This window comes from Onychostoma macrolepis, chromosome 07, assembly GCF_012432095.1.
Source record: "Onychostoma macrolepis isolate SWU-2019 chromosome 07, ASM1243209v1, whole genome shotgun sequence".
Taxonomy (NCBI): domain Eukaryota; kingdom Metazoa; phylum Chordata; class Actinopteri; order Cypriniformes; family Cyprinidae; genus Onychostoma; species Onychostoma macrolepis.
In genome coordinates, this window is record NC_081161.1 from 37,023,435 (window position 1) to 37,044,244 (window position 20,810).

The following is a 20,810-nucleotide window of genomic DNA, read 5'->3' on the forward strand; positions in this document are numbered from 1 at the left end:
TGTGGTCTAGCTGTTTTGGGTCCTTATTCACCCAATTTAAACTCTTTATTTCAATAAAACAGAATTTCAGCTGTAAATCAGAGGATTTTTCGTTACGTTTTGTGATTTTAGTACTGCAAGTTCCTTTCTGTGTTTGAGAACGACTGCTGAGGCCATTCAGCAAAACAATAAAAATAATCAATTCTAGTGGCGTTAGATACATTTCTGCTGAGAGAGGTTTCATAAAGCGGTGAGGACAAAATCGGTCATGGTAAGAGGCAGTGTGGACTGTAAATGACGCCTAAGATAGTGCCACTCTGCTGTTTGGTACACTGTGAACCGTGTCACTACCATTTAGAGATAAAAAGCCTTAAAAACAAGCCATTTTTACTCAAAACAAGCCATAAAAATAAGAAACAGATTTACACAAAAGCACTGCTTTGTTAAGCCATGAGAACTACAATCATTGATTTCCCAGAAGACTTTTCAGTCTAAGTGGTGCTTCAGCAGCTGAGTGATTGCCACCGTACTATTGCTGCCATGTCTTAATCCATTCTCTTTAGGCTCAGTCTAGAATTGTATATTTAAGAAATATTGCTCTAGTCCTGAACAAGTGAACCCAACAACCTTTCTCTGACTCACAATTCTTAAAAATCAACCATAAAAGAAAACAATAGACATCCTTTTCACAACACAGCTAATTAAATCAGGAAGCAAAAAAATAAAGTCAACATTGGCACAAAATATGTGTGAGTGTGTGTATAATGTGAGAAAACAGGCTGAAATAGCTAACATATTAATCTCTGTGCTAATTTGCATTCAACGCTCTGTACTTATTAGGCTTATGTATCATTGATTTTAAATGTTTAAGATAAATCTGACTGACTGCCACTGTTGCATAGCTGCGTGTGGTTACCATCACTACTGCGATTAACAGATTCAGACAAACATTCTTGGAGTTATTAGAAAACAAAGTCTCTTTTCTTTTCTTTTTTTCATATATTTGTTTATTCTGAAATGACCAAAAACAAAATCTTGCTAAATATGTATTTAATTTCAATGTAAATTTACATAATGTAAATATGTGTTACTTAAATACAATGTATTTATCTAGCTTACTTTGTATTCAAAGCAACTTAATAACGCAATCAGAAGCAAGCTGTTGCTGGGCTAGTCCTGTGAATTGATTTATATGCACTGAGGAGCCTAATGGATATTTTTGTCACAGGCTTACATTTCAGGATCTGGTCATGTTTAAACAGCACTTAAGGACAGGCTAAGTTGTAATACGGGGTACATGGGGGTCAAACAGTAGTAAGCAACTCTGTGATCTGCTTCATTACAGCAGATTTAGCAGTTAAAATAGAACAAGCTTTCAGTGCTGTTGGCTATGTGTGTGTGTGTGTGTGTGTGTGTGTGTCCAAAATCACACAGAGACAATAATTACCAGCACATTAAGGAGATGAGTGAGGCTTAGGGAAGTTTAACCTTTGAGCATCAGCCATGAGCCAGACTGGCATCAAATACACACAGACTAATACACAAACACACTGTGCTTTCCTTGAACAGCGGTGGCAATGTAGTGAGGTGCTGTGCAAAGTAAAGAAAGATTAGTTTGATTTCACAAAGGTCATTCCTGTTTTCATATAAACATTTAGTCAGAATAGGCTACATGCATGATTTGACTTTATCTTTGTAACTAACTAAACAAAGTATTTAATTGACTAAAAGGCCTTATTAATTAATTAATTTTTTTTCAGCAGAAATGTACATTTGATCTCAAAACACCAGACACCTTGTATAGTGCAGCGTGTAACACCTGCAAGCAATGCCCATGTGCGTCCAGTGGTGCCAATGGTGGGAAAACCAGTTCCTCCAACCTAATTTCTTCCTCCTGTTTGCAGCTGTACAAATACAGAACATGGAATATATGCTCACAGCGCCGAGTCTGCTTGCTATTTGTTCAATTCAATTTGGCATCAGAAATCCATACAACATCAGGAATGCAGGTGAGTTTCCCAGGACCCTCTTTTTCACATAAAGTATACATTACCGTTCAAAGGTTTTAAGGTTGGTAGGATTTTTTAATGCTTTTGAAAGGAGGCTCTGGGAATCAAAATGTTATTTGAAAGAAATATAATTGAATATATTTTAAAATGCAATTTATTCCTGTAATGGAAAACCTGAATGAGCGGCGATTATCTTCAGTGTCACATGATCCTTCAGAAATCATTCTAATATGCTGATTTGATGCTTAATAACTATTTCCTATTATTACTGAAAACAGCTGTGCTGCTTAATATTTCCTTTTTGAACCCCAAACCTTCAAAATGCAATTCATGTTTATTTGGCCCAATGACAAACTGATAAACACTCCTCTAAACACTTCCTTTATGCGAAAAAAATGTTAAAACTGACTGTATTTAGCTTTGTCTGCGTGTACATGTGCTTGAATATTTCATTAGGTTCAGCCCCTAGACCAGATTGTTCAGCATTGTTCTTTACTGTTTTCAAAACTTTCCACTGTTGATGCTTTTAATGACTGTGGTCTCTGTGTTCAGTAAGTGGTTAGTCGGAAATATACCGACAAAATAGACAGCTGCAAGTCCAAAACCTTAGTCAAAGGGAAAATATTCTACTGTTTGCATCACTTAACTCCCTAGCCACAATGCAATAGTTGTTCAGGGTGCAAACTCTTGTGCTTTTCTGTAAATATCCAAGGTTGTAATTACCAGTTAAATCTCAGCTGTATGTAAACATCAAAGCACAGATCCATATTTTAAAAGCTTTACCAAATTTAATAAATACAATATCTAATGCCTAAGTGGTTAATGAAGTTATGTCGATATGTTGATAACCGATGCATGCAAGACAATGAATGAAAGAATGCATGAAAAAGATCAGTGTAAAGCAAACAAATGTTTAAAGGAATAGGCCAAACCACAGACTCGATGAATAGCGAATGAATGAATCAAAGCAGATGAAAGCGGCAACTGAAATTTCATCCCCAGCGTAATTTGAACAGCGGGGGGCAGATTGCTGTTGGACAGATTCTCAATCATCGTGGCTAGTAATGCTTGTAAAGAATACGGACTCTGGGAGTAAACGCATTAAGACGTGTAAAAGTGATTATGGACAACATTCCAACAGGTCATCTCACAGTTGTCATGCCCATCAACAGGTGGACCTCAGCAGAAAGCAACTATGGAGGTAAGACAGATGTCAAAATGTTTAACCAGCCAATCAGTAGGCTGGTTTGTTTAGCTTGTTATCCAGTTAGGGGGTTTATAGATGTCAACTGGAGGGTCATCTCTAGACTGAGTCTCGCATATTGTTAAAGTGTCACCTCCTTTACTCACCACCACAAAGTGCCTTAATACACACACACAAACACACACATTCTGCCTTACTGAGGCTTTGCATTGCATTCAGAGTAAATATATGAAATTCAACTCTTTGGTTGCAAACAGAACCTTTTCAGAATCAGCATATGTTTCTGTGTATATGTAATATGAGACATTAAGTACATTTGTTATGACATATGGTTGGTGCTTTCATTATGCACTCATTGTGTAAGGCAGTAATAGCACCTTGGACCCTTGATATTGGTTTGCGAGGGTTGCGTCATCCGGAACCAAGGAACATGTGGGGCTGTGTAATTGCTGTAGGAGTCACGGTCACTGCCCTTTTCATCTGTTTACTCTTTGCAAGTGTACCTGGCTTTCGCCAGTACAGTTTATTCTAAGAGGAGTGCGAGGTTATATAATATCCAATATCTTTTGAAATGCACTATGTAGAGAAACTGTCTGTGTGATTTAATTAGCAGCTTTTATGAAGCATCAATAGAGAATATTTAGTTGTGTTATTCTGCACAGGTGTCACAGCAACTTCCGCATTTTTGTATTTTGCTGTGACACCTGTGCGGAATAAGACAACTAAATATTCTCTATTGATGCTTCATAAAAGCTGCTAATTAAATAACACAGACAGTTTCTATACATAGTGCTTTTCAAAAGATATTGGATATTATATAACCCCACACTCCTCTTAGAATAAACTGTCCTGGCGAAGCCAGGTGTAGGCATAGAGGGGCCAAAATAAATTAATAAAGAAAGCTTTGCAGTAGCATCAAACTGCAACAAAGATACCTGGTAAATATGCAGGTTTGTGTGTATTGTGTATTTGCATTAGTTATTTTGGCTGTACTGTAACCAGGTGGTGTGGGGAGGAATATGATCCCTTTAGTTAAAGGGGTCCCCTTTAATTATTGTGAGGGGAAGAGCATGGCATATTCTGGCAGCAGAAAACAAGCTAAGAACCGTTTATGAATTTGTTTGATGCATCTTATGGATTAGAAAATTTCAACCTAGTTTTTGCAAACACTCCTGTTATTCAGACAGAATTCAGACAGTACACACAGAGCTCACGCACCGACTGAACAACTCCAGCGTTCTCTGCAGAGACGAATCAAAGTGTTTCTGATTGGCCGCTGCATTCATGAGCTCAACAGAAACGTGTGTGATTGGTTGTAATACTCAACGCTGCAAATTGTGTGTAAAAAGAAATCTGATGAACAAATCTACCATAAAAGTAATGCTACAATCAACACTTTTCATTAACTAATATCATTATTTAGAATTTATTGTACATTACCCTGCTGAAAAAAAAAAAAAAAACCATCACAGAAATTCTAATGGTTTCCAATACAAATACAATTACAAAAATTACAAACCATCAACTTTTAACCATTAAAACTATTAAAAACTTGTTTCCTGTAGTGTGCATTGGGACATGTTCCATTAGGATTTAGTGGTTTTAACAAGCCAGCAATAGAAGGCGACCTATTACCACAGGTCCATTACAGTTTCCATTAAAACCAATACAATTCCCATTATAACCAGTAAAACTATTACAAATTCCGTGATGGTTTTTTCAGCAGGGTATATATCACAAAAAAATGTTGGTTGTTTGTTTGTTTGTTTTTTAAGTCGCCTTGAAGTTTAGTAGGAAAATCAACAAACAATTTGGTTTGTTGAGATGAACTTCAACAGATTGAAAATTACTGGCAATTAGAATAGTTAAACCAAATCTTAGCAGATTGAAAACAGAATAATTCGCACACTATCTGTCCTAAACATTAGGCTATTCTAAATATTATTTATCAGATATAAATGGAAAGTGGAACGACATGCATTGCCGATTGCCCTGACACAAAGATTGGGGGAAATAATAACACGGGCTCGGGTGGCTGTGTGGATAAGAAGCCAGTTGAAACTTCAGTAACATTCGTTCCCTTCTTCAACAGCAAAGGAGGCCCCTCTGCCCAACTTGGGGGGCCATCTACTTTACTGGAGAGGAAGAAAAACACTGTTGTTTCAACACCACCAGCAGCTGAAAACCCAAAGTCAGCACTAATGCAATGAGAAAGTCAGGGGATGTGCTCTGATCAACCATTTTCCATGTAGTTACTGCAAATTTATTGCATTATACTGGAGGGAATGACATGCAAGATGCAATTAAACGAAGCTTGCCACGTTAACACCTAAGTTGACCATTCTTTTGCAGTTGCTTGATGCTTTATTTCCCAGACTTACTCTTGCATTGAAGTTCCACCATCGCCTGGTACCATTCTTCCTGGTCCGTCTCGTTCTCCGCCGCCACCACGAAACTCTCAGCCCGCGTGTAGAGCACTATCATGTGTTTATTCTTCGAGTCGGCCCGTTTGTTGATGTTGAAGCACGTCTCCAGCGCCAAAGCCTTTTTAGGCACTGGCGCTTTACCTCTAAATTTCTTCTCACTCTCGTAGTATTCGAGTCGGGCCGGGCCGCGCTCCGAAGCCGTCCGTAGCACGAAGTACCGCCGGTGCATGGATTTCTGCTTGCGGAGATACCCGCTTTTACGGACGTCTTCTGTGCTGCACTGCGAGTCGGTGTGGTTCTCCATGGCTCTAGAGGTCTGTTTTGCTCACGCACGTTGAAAAAAAAAAAAGTTCAGCCCTTGGAAGTACTAAACGACAACAAATGTAACCTCCGTCCACCTCTGTTGCTTCAGAAAAGTCATGTGCGCAAAGGGCGAGAGAGGTTCCAACAAGCAGTTCCTTTCCAAAATTAATGTCATCAAACGCTGCGCTTTTCCTGGCTGGAGTCGAGCAGAACGGGTGATCAGACGCGAGCACATGCGCTGCGGCGTGCGAGAAACAGCGCAACTACTACTATTTAGAAGAAGCTTTAGAGTTGAATAATCTCATTACGGTAGTGTACAGTAGACAGCTCCCCGTCACCCCTCCTCTCCAGCGCAGCGTTCACTGCTACTGTGAAGCTCTGTCACTCATCAGTCTTCTGTAGTGTGTGTGTGTGTGTGTGTGTGTGTGAGGGAGGGAGAGAGAGAGAGAGAGCTAAAGCTGTGTAGAGCACGAGGTTGCGGATCAGAATCGGATTTCATTCGCTTCTGGACTGTCCTGACTCAACACTGCCTTAAACAAATTTCACTTTTTAAAAGGTTAGACCAGCCCTTCGTGGCAAATATTTATTCGTTAAAAATCTGTTTTATTAGTAGTAATAGTAGTAGTAAGGAATCCCATAGTGGGTATCTTTTTCTGTTTAGACACTAGTACTCGATAGTATTCATTAGTATCCGTTTTATTAAGTATATTCAGTGCATAATCGTACTATTTATTCCTTTGTGTCCAATCATTTTTCCAATTAACACAAAGTTTGCACCAATTTACAGATTTCGTTCGCCTTTTAATTCTATGGGGATATTTAAAGCAAAATAATAAGTACTAGTACCAACTAATAAGTACTCATTTCCAATGAATGGTTACTAATGCCATTTAATATATATATATATATACACACACACACACACACACTAAAGTGGCTACTACAGTTACATAAAATGCACACTTGTTAGTTTGAAGCAATAAATGTTCATTGCTACCCTTGTCTCTTAATTAAATATCTTCATTTATTGCAGATAAATGTAGGAGTGACAGTAGGAGGAGAACAATGGGCAAAAGACTTAAAAATAAGGCAGACCTGATACTGTTGTATCATCCTTTAATACATTCAGAAGATGCCAAACATTTTTGGTTTTATGTGAGGAGAAAAAATGGGTTTGGCTGTACAGTATGAATACGTCAGTAATGCAGGTGTACATTATTAAACATAATTCTAAAAAATTTAATAAAATTAAAAATAAATAAAATCTTCAAATTCTTGATTAAATACTTTGGATACTTATTTAGTCGTATTCAAATGGATTACTTGCGACATCTAGTGAATTAATTGGTCCATTGCAGCTGGGTATTTGACAGCGTGGACAGGAATTTTAGGTTAAAATTGAATAAAAATTATATGTATAAATGTATATGGCGATGTGTGCATTTTTAGAAGCTGCAGTGGTTCATCAAAGTAATATTTAGAAGTACATATATGAATAGATATACAAAAATTTTAGATTAAGTTTAGTACTGCAGGACATTGCATGCCCACTATTTCATCTATAATCGCTATCAGTCATAAAAATTAGACTAGGTCAGGTGAGGTGAAATTTATACTTTTCATTTTAATTTTCAGTTGAAAGCCCTAATGATCATAGAGTGCAAATACATTCGAAATGCAATAATGATCTTCACAGAAAAATATAAATGATGCTGTCATAAAAAGATATTGCATGAAATTCCAAAAGCAGCAAATTCAGTTTGATTTGCATCACACAGACAATACACACTGACACAACAATTATGGATAGCTTTATGCATATGGATACATCTTGATACAAAGACATTCTATACGAATCCTTTAGCAAAAGAAACCATCTCTACGTTATACAGAAAACTTGACGATATTAGACAATTTTTGGTCCATACAAGAAACTTTTTTTCCCTCATAACTGAAACTGCAGTACATTCAGCAGCTTCCTGCTCAGCTTGAGAAGCGCATGCAGTTCGACAATGCACACACAAATACTTATTAACGTTTGAAATGAAACGTCAATGTCAAAATAAATAGAAACAAGCCCGGCATACATACACAGCGAAAAGTGAAGGAAATGCCTGTTTTGTTTATGCCGTCTTTTTAACATGCATATGAATCAATTAATCCAAATCGGCACTGAGGAGAAATGCATTACTGAGATGATCTGAAGCTACTATTTTATTGTAATGTGTCGACCTCAGTGACTGAGTGAAGTAAGCGGGCACTCAGGTTAGGGCGATATTGGCACGAGAAGTTCTTCTACTGTGTGGAAAGGTCAAAGCAGCAGCTTGTGTGTGTGTTTGTGAGTGTTAATGGCTCTCATAAGCACCTTTCATCTGAAGTTGTCCTATTATCAGAAAGATTCCTCTGATATTAGGCAAAACCAACACAAATGTACACACACACACACACAAACACACACACAAAGCTTAATTTATAGCGTCTGGTACAAAAGGGCACGTACAAACACACACACTCACTCACACTCACTCACACACACACACACACACACACACACACACACACACACACAACAAAGTGTGTACAAATAGTTACATGTACAATATCTGCTAACACACACACACACACACCTTTAAACATACATGAAGACACACACAGAAGTGTTGGGTGTTTTCTGTAGGTATGGCAAAGTAAACAAGCTCCTCTCGCTCTCTTCTTTCTCCATGGCTGAGGTGGTTCAGATGAAAGGGTTCAGTGATGCTCCTCTGCTCGGGTAAACATTCCCCTAAGAGAAGTCATAGAAACACTCTTAACCCCTCACACACATACTAAGAAATGTTGTGTGCTTGTAGAAATAAAAAGACTAGTGCTGGTTAAACACCACATGACGGCAGGGTTTCCCAAACTAGGGTTTGTGAAGGAACTGAAGGGGATTCGTAAATTGATAAAAAGCTAATAATTAAAGGAATAGTTCACCCAAGAATGAAAATGTGCTGAAAAGATGAACATGTGAATGAGTTGGTTTCTTCTTTGGAAGAAGATTTAGAGAAATTTCGCATTATATCACTAGCTCACCAATGGATCCTCTGCAGTGAATGGGTGCCATCAGAATGAGTGTGTAAACAACTGATAAAACATTACAATAATCCACAAGTAATTCACACGACTCCAGTCCATTAATTACCATCTTATGAAGTGAAAAGTTGCATGTCTGTAATAAACAAATCCATCATTAAATTGTTAATCATTAAACCATCGCTTTTGGCCAAAATACGTGTCCATAATCCATAACAACACCCTCCCCTGTTTTCCTCTAACATCAACATCCACTGACATATTTGTTTGGATTGTTTTTGCTTGTAAACAGTGCTTGATCTTTGCACATTTTTCTCCTGATTCTAGTGAGATAACTTGATATTAGAGGACTCATATTTTAGCCAGAAGCAACAGTTTGAAATTAATTGATGGACAGGTTGATACACTTATTTTCATGGCACCCATTCACTGTAGAGGATTCATTGGTGAGGAATTGATGTAATGCTAAAATTCTCCAAATCTGATGAAAGAACAAATTCATCTACATCTTAGATGGCCAGAGGTAAATTTGTAACAATTTTTTGGGTTAACTATTCCTTTAAATCTTAAAAATGGTAAATCAACAGATATAAATAATTTTAAAATAAAAACAAAGTAAAACAATAAAAACAGACAAAATATTTCATTTATGTTGTGTGGCCTCTCAATTTTCTGTGTAATTGTAGCCACCTGACAAACGTAATGTAATCTAATTGCTTTTTGGAATCTGATTATGTAATCCAGATTACATCAAATCAATTACTTCCCAGCACTGTATGAGGCACATAGTCTGTCATTCAGTTGAAACTATGGTCTGTAAGTGATTTACGTTATATAGGCACAGGGTTATTTACTACGCTCCATTTATTGACTCTTAGCATAGAAAGAAGATCATGCTTACAGTAAAAGGGTTGACAGACATTGGTCGTGGGACTTTAGGGACAGACTCAGGGGCAGGAAATGAGTTGAAACCTACAAACAAACAAGCCAACAAGATAAAAATAGCACACATTTCAGTTCAGATCAACAAAATGGCCTCTCTCCGCAGTTATCTGGAGTTTTCATTCTGCAGTGTCTCTTCTTAAGCGCTAATTCCTGACTGATTCTTTTAATTGATTAATGGACTATTTTAAGAAGATGGGTCTCACTGCCATTAAGCAGATTTAAAGACTTAAGCTTGCTATACTTACCGTTTGCTTCCTGGTTACTAGACTGTTGGTGTGAAAAAGCACTTTGGGTGGTGGGTGCAGGAAAAGAGACAGACTGAGGAAAGACGGCTGAGGAGGAGGAGGCATCATCTGTCGGTCAGAAAGACATGATGTCTTGAACATTGCAGTTAAATACAACAAACATGAATCTATCTGTCTGTCCATCCGACCGACATCTGATTGAATCAGTCTGTCCATCTATTTATCCATCTGTCCGTCCGTCTGTCTATTTATGCCTATATGTATGTGTAGATCAGCAGACATGCAGTCAGACAATATATAAATAGTGTTGTGTTTTACTTTGGATTTAAAAGACAGTTTGCATGTTTGAAAAGAGTGTTGAACTCCGTGTTCAGGAATTCAAGATAAATGTGCTGACTGCTAAAAACAAAGTGTATTATTTCCTCTGACACCTGGAATTCAGCCAACAATAAATCCAACAGACCACTCTCTTTGCATTGGAATTTCACCAGGTGACATCACTGTTTTTGTTGGCTATGAGATCTACCACTAGATTTACAGCATTTGTGGGAGTAAGCATTTTATTTGATTTATTAGAAGTAGTTCCGCAACAATAGTTCCGCACAGGAACACCAGCATATCCAATTATCAGATTCATTGCTTTATGGATTAACTTCCTTTTAAGCCAAGTACACTCTGTCAGATTTATAGCACTGTAAAAATGTATCCTTCACAAGACATAACTATGGGCTTGTGTCCCACAATCAGATTAATGCTGACCCTTGGCTGCTTAGACCTTTCAATGAGAAATGTGTCACTGGTAAAACGAAGGCTTGGTAAATCTGCGGTCAAGAGACTATAGGGATTGCATGCATTTCTTTACAGTCAGTTTCTAAGATAACCTCAGTCCATAAACGTACTTTATTTGATATATTAAAGATAAAAATTGATCCTATCTTTCCAAAAATGCTGATAACATCAAACTTCAAAAACTGCATTGTGCTGAATTGCAGTCTTCCTGTTTTCTAAAAGTCAAACTATGAAGTGAACACAGGCGTACATCTCTTACCTGAGGCTGTGCTTTTGAAGGGGTTACTGGGAGACAGAACAGGCTGGGCGCAACTGGCTGTAGAATTGAAGGGGTTTGGGAAATCTGAATCAGAGAGGGGAAAAAAGTGTGGTTATGCGTCACACACTGCAGAAGGCCTCTCATTAGCACAAATTGTACTTTGGATTCAATCCCTGTTTTGACTTAATTATTGTAAATTTACAGATGTTTCCATCTCAGAGATTTTTTGAGGTCGTGCTATAAGATCATCCAAATGCTGCATGTCACACCCAAGGTACGGTTCTGTTTAGAAAAACTCTGGGAAATGGGATAATTCAGGATCTATATATATTTGAATCCAATATTACTTGTTTACTCAAAAATAACTTAAAAGTTAAAGTTGAAAACTGAAAGGCAGTGCCTACTGTACATCACAATCAGTTCTGGGTGGGTTATCTAGATAAACTACAACTTTGAATTGCTCACTTGCAAACGTTTGAGATCCAGAGGTGGCCTCTGGAACACCTGGGGAGCTGAAAAAGAGAGAAAATAGACTGATTGAGGGAAACTGAGAAAAAGACAATACACTAGTTAACAGAAATGCCATTAGCCATTAACAAACATCTTAACAGTAATGTGGGTTGGAAGATATTGTTTTTCTATTTAGTTTTGTCTTATGTTTAATAACTTCTATTTTTTCGAAAGTTTTACCTTGCAGGAGTGGAACTGGAGGATAGTCGGTTACTAAAGAGAGTGCTATACTGAGGCGGTCCATCAGAGGGAGCTGTTGTAATGGCTACAAAAGTGTAAAAGGGATGGTCAAATCTACATACTGTATGTAGCAACAAAACCTTTTAGGTTATTTGATATATGGAGATTTTATTTGGAATTATCTTTGTAGAATGGCTTAATAATGTTATAAGAAAAAAGCATAGATAATATCCAGAACCTTGTTTCTTACCTGTGACAGGTGTGTTGTCTGAGAACACTTTATCAAGTTGTGATAAGGCTGCATACTTATCCTGAGTGGCAGAGGGCGGAGCAGCAGAACTTAGAGTGTTGTGGGCGTGGCTTAGACCCCCAAAATCCAAACTCAGCGATTTAGGGAAGGCTCTAAATGGAGCTCCACCCCCAGTTGACAGAGTGCGACCTGAACCAATCAGAAAGGCCATCAGTTATTGTGCTCTAAATGCTTTTGAAGTCAGTGTTATTGTTACCTAAAACTATTAAAATAATTTTCACTGAAATGAAGTTTAAATAAAATATAAATATTAGATTAAACACTTTAACGGAAATTAGAAATGTTGCTTTAGCAGCTAATTTAAATAAAAGTTTCAGTTAATGCACAAAAATGACTAAAACTGAAATAAAAAAAATCTATTAACCTTAACAGAAAAATACTTAAAAACAATAAGAATGCCAAAAGCACATAATAAAATTACTAAAACTAAAATATAAAAATAACAGCTAATTCTAAATTTTTATAAATACTGTATTAGTATATAACACGGTTTGAAATGCATGAAAAATATTTTTGACAAATGTTTTAAGCTTTTAGATTTAAGAATGTTCATCTCTACATTTTTTCCCATACATTCTGAAAAGTATCTAAATCTTAAACATACACATGTTCAGATTCAAAGGAAAAAGTCAGACATTGCTAGAGTGATGCTGCTTCTATGTGGTTATGCTTGTTCTAGAAGCATCATTCAGTGGCTGTTAAGGTATTCTGGGCGGTTGCTAGGTAGTTGCTCACTGGCCCAAGTCAAAAGGTCTCACCCCTGAGTTTCTATGATATTCTAGTCATCCAGATGTGGCTCATGTCAGTCCTTTGATGTTAGTTTATACATGCATGACCATATTCTACATCCCTAATCCTACCTAATACCTAAACCTATCAACTAACTTACTAATTATTAATAAGCAGCAAATTAGTAGTTTATTGAGGTTTGTTAATAGCAAGAATTGGACATTAAAATAAAGTGTGACCTATAATATTAATACTCCAGTATATTCTACAAATAATTAGACACATTCTTCCACATCAACAGGGTATGTGTGAGTACAGATGTGAGACAAAGCAGGCACTGGTCTGGCCGATTTTCTAAATATACCTTTACTTTAAAGCCTGTGCCTTTTTCATTATCAAAGAGCAGATTGTCTCTCCTTGACCTGGCAGAGCTGTGATGTAGGGCTTTGAAGTAGCTGGCTGGAGCAGGCGCAGGACACATTCAATATCATTCTGTGACTTTAGCATGGCACTGCTGGTATTTAGAAACTCCGTCTGAGGCCACTGCAGTGAGAAACGTCTCTGAAGCTGGACTGAACTGGGTGATGAGCTAAGGTGTTTCTTTAAAATAGCTTCTTACCTTTTGTAGCTTGTTTCTCTGTACTGGCTTATATAATACTGTGGCCACAAACTGCTGACGTCCTGAATGTATTTAACTTACACTTAGACTAGCTTTGTCATTTGATCTTGATCTAAACCACGGTCTTTCCACTGGTTTCTTGTTAATTCCATGGGGGTTCAATTCTGCATAGCGTCAAGCTTTTCCTCTGCCTCTTTCTGTTTCTTTCTCTATGATACGCTCACATATGCACAAACATTATATCTGCACACTAATGAATGCATTTTCTTTTTACTTGTCATGGCTGGCTCACTCAGCATTGCAGCCAGATGGTCTGAGGTATAGCTGTCTAGTGTCTGCATTGCACAATCACTCATAATCACATATATCGTTTAAGCGACTTACCTAAAGTAAAGCTGTTTTTGAAAGTGCTACTTGCTGTGAAATAAAGGATAAGGAAAGGAAGATGAGATTAAATGAAACTGGCTCAATAATGAAGAAAGACTTGAGGGACAATGAATTTTTAAACACTACAGAAATGTAGATATACATTGCAATCCATAATTTTGAGACTGTAGATTAAAGTGCTTCTAATTTAATATAAAATGTTTTATAAATTTTTAAGTGAAAAGTCTAACTCTAAAATTTACATGAATTTCATATGAATTTCATTTACTTGAATGTGACAAATTTATTGGTTTATAAATAATACAGAATTTTAAATATTACTTTCTAATCTGAATTATATTGAATTTGTTATTTTTAATTTTACATAACTTACTTTTAATTTTAAATCATAACATTTAAAACAAAACTCTTTGTTTTAAGTGTTTAAAAACATTCTATTTATTTCCAGGTTTAAATAAAAAGAAGCCTCAGATTTTCAATGTGGACTTTTTGGACCCTATTATATACTTATAGAAATGTATTTTATGTGATAGACACAATCTGTGTGTGTGTGTTGTATGTATGTTTTTTTTGTACCTGAAGGACGTGGAAGGGCTGGAAAGGAGGAGGGATGATTCTGGTGTCCCATTCCAGAAGAAATTGTTCCTGGCCTCTGTCTCTCCACACCACTTAACAATGTGTCTTAGATAGAGAGCAAGGAACAGACATTAAAACATTTAAACAAAAGTTAAAAAGAATAAATTATAGTCTAACGATGACTCACAGTACAGTACATCTGTGTTAATAATCAGGAGAGGAGGGAGGTAGACAAGACAGAAGGAGGGGAAGAGAAGACCGGAAAAGAGGAAGAAAAACAGATTGAATAAAGGAAAGAAGAGCAGATGGGTAGAGAAGAGAGTTTGAAGGCTGTACCTTTAATGGGATGATCTCTGAAGCTCTGTGAGCGAGTTGGCCTGGCAGTGAACACCTCAGTACGGCTATCAGCTGGGGAGACAGCAGGAGCTCTGTCCCATATTGACAACTGGGACTGGGACTGTGGGAATACACACACACACACAGTATTAAAAATCAGATCAGCACCCTCGGTGTGACACATTTTGGGGCTGCTTTTCAGATCAGAGATGAAAGCATGTTAGACAGCTCCATCCAAAACCCTCTTTCACTCTTACAGTTCAAATCAAGCAATACATCAGAAATGTGCTTATATTAGTTCATTATTAGATCTAGTTCATACAAGTGAAATTACAGTTTTAGACTTCTTTACTGATGCTAAGCCTGTTTTACTCTATTGTCTTTGTAAAATAATTTTATGTAAATTTCTCTTACATTTATAACAATAATGGTTTAGTTCATTTAAGTGAAATTGTAGTTTTAAAGCACTGACAATAAGCCAATTTGTATGTTCTATTTTTCCTCGTAAAATCATTTGATGCATTTTCTGTTAATAATAATAATAAGGATAATTGTTATTATTATTGTTATATTATTAACTCTTTAAAGTAACATTACAGCTTTAGAACATTACTGACACTAAACCTATTCATATAATCTATTTTCCTTCTAAAATCCTTTGTAATTTACATTTATAATAACAATTATTGATCATAATATTAATGGGAAATAAATTACATTAAGGATTGAGGACCAACATTATTCTAATAATAATAATAATAATAATAATAATAATAATAATAATAACAACAACAACAATAATAAAATGATTTATTATGCTAAATGATCATTTAGCATAATAATAATAATTTAATAAACCATTTAATAAAGACATTGAACTTTTTTGTAATTTCTCTCTCATTTTCTTTTGTCTATTCAAATCTTTTTCTTTTTTTCCCCTGAGCTTTCCTCGTGTTTTCCTCACCAGTGTACGGGTGGGCCGTGCTGTGGGGTTCAGAGGATGTCCAGGTGGAGGCTGATTCTGAGCGGGTCCGTGTGGAGCTGGAACAGCCTGAACCCCTGGAGCCCAGGGTGACTCATTCACATCCCTGCGGATCTTGCTTTTAGAGAAATGCCTGGAAAAAAAGACACTTCTTAGTATCGCATTCTTTGACTTTCATCTATAGACAATGCAGGATGGTTTAGGGCATGTATTGATCATTCAGTTTGATCCACACTGAAACTGCCTTTATGACCACACTTCTTCTCACTCACCATTTCTTTCTCTCATATTTGTCCTGCAAGAACTCTTTCAGCTTCTGTGTGTCACGTGCGTCAAAACAGCCATCTGTTTTGGGGTCAAATATGCAGAGCCAGGTCCTCCTTCCAACCTAACGACCCCATAAACCAAGACCATAGTTAATCTCCTTTTAGCGCCTCATTAACAAACTTTATACAGCCTGTTACAGGCTAATCGTCATATAGCACAGAGTACTTCCTTGGAGACTTCAGAGGAGATATTTGCTAGCATTTTAATGTAAAACTGAGATTGTGCAGCACTACTTAGAAAGCATGTTGCATTTTTGTGGTTGTGTTTGCAATTAACTTTAAAAGCTTTATTACTGAACATTAATACTTAATGTAAACCTCAAACTGCTACTGTTTGTTGCATTACAAGGAAATTCTCTGTTCCAATGTGATGTTTCTGAGGTACTCTAACAAATTAGACTTTGACCCAGATGCTCAGTGATATAAATGACAAAAAAAAAAAAAAAAGAGTCCAAATGCACACATTTTTAGAATTGAATAAGCTTAGATGCAATTTATCAGGCTCAGTTAAGCTTTGTGATTTGTGTATGGATTAGTAACAATTTAGCCGTGTGGTTTTCATTTATCATGCGCTTCAATGTCATCACTAGCATTGATATTTGCTGTGCCTGTCTGTTCCTTCTCATACTCATAGTGCTTTACTGACAGTAAGAGGAGGAATGAGTCAGATGAATTTTTTGCCAGTGTTATACAAGCAACGGCGCCCACCCTCTGAGCATTCAGAGTTGGCTTCAACTGCAATGAGCAAGAATCCTGTAGTGCCAATCGTGGGTGTGAATGTGAGAATGTGTGTGTCGGCTGGGGAGTGAAAGAGCAGTGTCTGTTCTTGAACCCCATTCAGATTTGCTTACACGCTCATGGGAAATCCGCAGAATATTATGTACTAAAAAACTCTATATATATTATGCTGTGCATTTAAACACAGATGATTTAATACAAAATTTAACAGAGGCTCTTAGTGTCAAGCTATCTAACATTTGCTCAATGCACTACCAAGTTAGCCTGCTTTTGTAGTTTATATTATTGAAGACATCAAATGTTTTCAGCCTTTCATTTCTGAGGATGGACTAGGCAGTTTTGGACATATGCACTTTGACACACATCCACTTAAAAAATACAGCTGAAAATAAACTGTGAAAGTCTATCCCTTACACATGTGGTATTTTCTATTAATAGAATTTAGAGTATGTTACTTATAATGGTGTTGATATGAGACATAACATATGTCTATGCAAAATATGTTTTTTTAATACTGATTTTTTTTTTTTACTTTTCGTGGCTATTGTTATATTGTTATTAAGTTTGAGCAATATATAATCTTTATATGTGTATATGCATACAACAGATTCCCTTTTAATGTTAGTCAGTGTTGAGTTTTTCCCTAAGACTCCTATGTAAACTCTGCAAGAGTAGCAGTTCAGTGCTATGTTTATTTTGAGCTTTGGGTTTACTGTTTAGTCCAGGGGTCAGGAATTTTACCATTATGATGGCAAAAAAAATGTTTCCCCGTTGATGTTCACTCAAAAGCAACCCTATATTCTGATTCTGACATTTTTTTCCAAGCAATTATCTATAATTACGATCATTTGTGTCTGATTATATATTCATGAGTTCACCCTTACATCTAATCTGATAGGAAATAGTAAGCATATTTTGGCGTGCTGTCCTGGGGGAGGGCTCTGAGCCCGGAATATGGCCCGAACCCAGAGAACTCCCCCTATCCCTAATATGGGATAAAAATAGATTAGGGGTGAGGAGTTGGGGTGGAGGAGGGATGCCGGAAAACTGTCATCGGACAGAAGTAGGTAGGCTGCATATATATACATATTGTGCTAGTTAGGATGGTTAGCTAAACGAGTTGCACCTGCGCCAAATTGGTTGATTATCTGACCGTGCTCCTCCCGAACCTTGTTAATAAAAGATCATATATGGTATATTATATATAATTTAAAATATTAATTAACATATTTTGATGATTAACTCGAGTTTATCAGGCACCAAATTAATTTATTTACTTTGTAGTCCAGGGAGGGTATGATTTTGCACATCTTATATGATGTCCTAAAAAGCATGTGCTCTTTTTATTATGGAAAAGTGCATACATTAAGTGTGTAAAAAAAAAAAAAAAAGAGCATGCAAGGTATGGGACAGACTACTTTACGTTAAATTATATTAAACATTTTAATTGTGTTGGCGTATCAGCCTCTGATATTTTCCCATCCTGTACCCCCTCTCTCTCCCCCCTTTCACTTCCTGTCTCATATACTGTCCTATCATAATAAAAAGGCAAATATGCCAAAAATAAATCTTTAAAAACATTTTAATTAAAAAAAAAAGAGAGAGATTGATTTCAGCCTATTTTCGCACAGCATCATTTATGTACTAGTAGACCTGTAACTCACCTCGTTGCCATGGTTTTGCAAAAACTCCACTTCCTGTTGGGAGAAGGTTGTCATGGAAATAGATTTAACTCTGTGGGGTGGGTTGAGCCCTCTCCTGAAACAGAAACAAACTGCGTGGTTAAACGCGAAACTGGGAAGAAACGTTCAAGGGGTTGGCATTTATTTGAACACAAACAGTAGCAAAGTGTGATATAAACGGTGCAGGACGTGACAGGGCCGTGAACGTGATAGTAAACTGCAAGAACCTCTTGCAGCAACAAATTACAAAACCGTGAAGGAAGCGGACTGCTTTTTTCCCCCTCCAGTGTTTGTGAGTGCAGTTGCATACTGAAATCGTGTAGAAACAGCAGTGGAATCACACCATTCCTTTGCTGGCATGCAGAAAACACGCTTATATGGATGCCAAACCTGAAATCGTGACGGAATGATACGTAACGCAAGCGAGACTGGAACACGCCTGAAAACGACAAAGTAGTAACGTTAATTACCGACTGTCTTGAATGTAAACACAACTAGAGATCTCTCAAACTCACGCTGACGGCGCTGCATTGAGTTTGCTGAAGAATAGCCTGAACAAAACATAAACATCTTGACATAATCACTATGCTATAATAATCACATGCATTATCACTCACAGCATTCCAGAGCATGAGGTGCACACGAAGCAGCCCACGGTGATATCGATGTAAGTCACCCCAGGCTGGCTGCACTCGAAGCAGTGCTTGTTCACTCCCGTCTGGGCGAGCTCTCGGACCTTGCGGGCGCATATCTCCTGGTTGTCCCGGTGCTTTCGGTTCGACATGCTAGTGTCCTGCAGTCGCACACACCCCCTGGCCCTCAAGACGTTCACTCGCCCGCCGTTGCACTTTAATTCCCCCGCCGTAGTATTTCTTCTCACGCCCGCATTCTGAGAGCGACTATGCGGCTGGAGGTCTTCTCATGCGCTGACTTACTTGAATTGACATGCAACGATCTTACATGCGTAGTCTCCCGTGGTCACGACTGGCCGATCCGCGCGGAGTTTTACAACCGCCCTGTTTATTTATTCATTGCTGCGGTTTTCTCCTCTGGGCGCAAAGAAGATCCGGGATCATTATTCTTCCTCGCTCTGCTGATTCCTCTCCGTTCGCGCGGTATCAAGCCGTTCAGACTCTGCTGTTGCGCACCCGTCTTCCCTCGCGCAGATTCTGGGGAGATTGCGAACAGAAAGCAAGACGAGGACGAAGGAGGCAACTCTGAGCCTCTGGAAAGCGCGCATGAACGCAGCGGGATAAGTGGGGACTAATCTGCTTAACAATATTTTGTTTATGATGGCTGCGTGCTCATTATTTTGTGCTTATTTATTTCCAGTGTTACCCAGCAACGTGAGATTTTTATCTTGGACGGGAGTAGGGTTTATCACGCCCTTCTGCATGACGTTTGAAATAAAAAATGCTGTCCTTCGTGTGTTTATTAACTCTTTACATGAAGTGCCCAATCAACACGCAGCGTCCCTCATGGGAATAGCGTAGTAATCAAACGGAGAACACTTTAGATGAATTTGAAGTGAGTGCATCATGTTGACACATTCTTATGTTAAATCACATTTGCGGAGACATCTCAGCAGTTACACTGATGTAATGTTGGCCTGGTTCCTGGGCTTGCAGTGAGTGAAACACAGGATGCGTGAACTGCACTGGCGACTTCCAACCAGCAGAGGTAGCGGTTTCGCCAAACATCCGATTTAGCTGTAATTCGTTAACAGACATGTAATCTGTAATCTAAAGAGTTTCTGCAGGTTTTAAATAGTCTTAATTCGAAATCTTGAAAAACTGAACAAAATTAAGTGAGTTTAAAACAAGACAAATATCTTGTCAGTGAGGTATGAACGTGTTTACCCTTTGAAGTATTATTGTTTTAATCATAAACCTACTTAATTTCACAAAAAACAAGGCTTCTTATGTCATTTTGCCTTGATTTAAGAATCTTGAGACATTTGCACTGGAAAACAAGACAACAATACTAAGGGAAAACACACTTTTTGCAGGTTGTAAAAGTTATTTCCATATTTTAGTGATAGGGAACATAGGTATTCAAGCCTTTTTTTAATTTAGTAATTGAAAAATGTAAAAAAAAAAAAAAAAAAAGCAATTGAAAAGTAATCTGTTGGAAGTTGTATTTTCTAACTTTAAAAAGTGTTGCTAATTTTCTACAATTTTAAAACTCATTTCCATAAACATTTA

The 20,810-nt window shown here is 37.4% G+C and overlaps 2 protein-coding genes across 6 annotated transcripts in view; both read right to left on the minus strand.

The window, feature by feature from the left end:
• Window positions 1-6,313, minus strand: part of si:ch73-335l21.1 (insulin receptor substrate 1-B) — a 49,446-nt gene extending 43,133 nt beyond the window's left edge. For all 3 annotated transcript variants that reach the window (XM_058780374.1, XM_058780373.1, XM_058780372.1), the window contains exon 1: window positions 5,574-6,313. In XM_058780374.1, the coding sequence (XP_058636357.1) occupies window positions 5,574-5,922 (349 nt within the window). In that variant the 5' untranslated portion in view covers window positions 5,923-6,313. The remainder of the gene's footprint in view (window positions 1-5,573) is intronic.
• A 1,212-nt stretch (window positions 6,314-7,525) lies between these two features.
• On the minus strand, window positions 7,526-20,668 carry agfg2 (ArfGAP with FG repeats 2). 3 transcript variants are annotated; one of them, XM_058780395.1, is made up of 15 exons: window positions 19,224-19,362; window positions 18,997-19,045; window positions 18,589-18,682; window positions 16,133-16,248; window positions 15,843-15,993; window positions 14,879-14,999; window positions 14,543-14,647; window positions 13,964-13,996; window positions 12,172-12,360; window positions 11,922-12,006; window positions 11,697-11,743; window positions 11,232-11,315; window positions 10,184-10,291; window positions 9,895-9,965; window positions 7,526-8,703 (listed from the first exon to the last, which is right to left on the minus strand). In XM_058780395.1, the coding sequence occupies exons 3-15, from the start codon at window positions 18,640-18,642 to the stop codon at window positions 8,656-8,658; spliced, it is 1,212 nt and encodes a 403-aa protein (XP_058636378.1). In that variant the 5' UTR covers window positions 18,643-18,682; window positions 18,997-19,045; window positions 19,224-19,362; the 3' UTR covers window positions 7,526-8,655. The 3 variants fall into 3 exon arrangements, with proteins under 3 accessions (XP_058636378.1, XP_058636377.1, XP_058636376.1); XM_058780394.1 differs by lacking the exon at window positions 19,224-19,362 and adding an exon at window positions 19,122-19,152; XM_058780393.1 differs by lacking the exon at window positions 18,997-19,045 and having other exon boundaries at window positions 19,224-20,668.
• Window positions 20,669-20,810: the final 142 nt, after the last annotated feature.

What these genes read in the sequence shown, in the direction of transcription:
- agfg2 (XM_058780393.1), bottom strand. Translation starts at nt 19,390, where the DNA reads ATGTCGAACCGAAAGCACCGGGACAACCAGGAGATATGCGCCCGCAAG. An exon ending in CAGAGATCATCCCATTAAAG is followed by an intron (nt 14,648 to 14,878) that starts GTACAGCCTTCA and finishes TCTCTATCTAAG; the next exon opens with ACACATTGTTAAGTGGTGTG. An exon ending in TAGTAACCAGGAAGCAAACG is followed by an intron (nt 9,966 to 10,183) that starts GTAAGTATAGCA and finishes GTTTGTTTGTAG; the next exon opens with GTTTCAACTCATTTCCTGCC.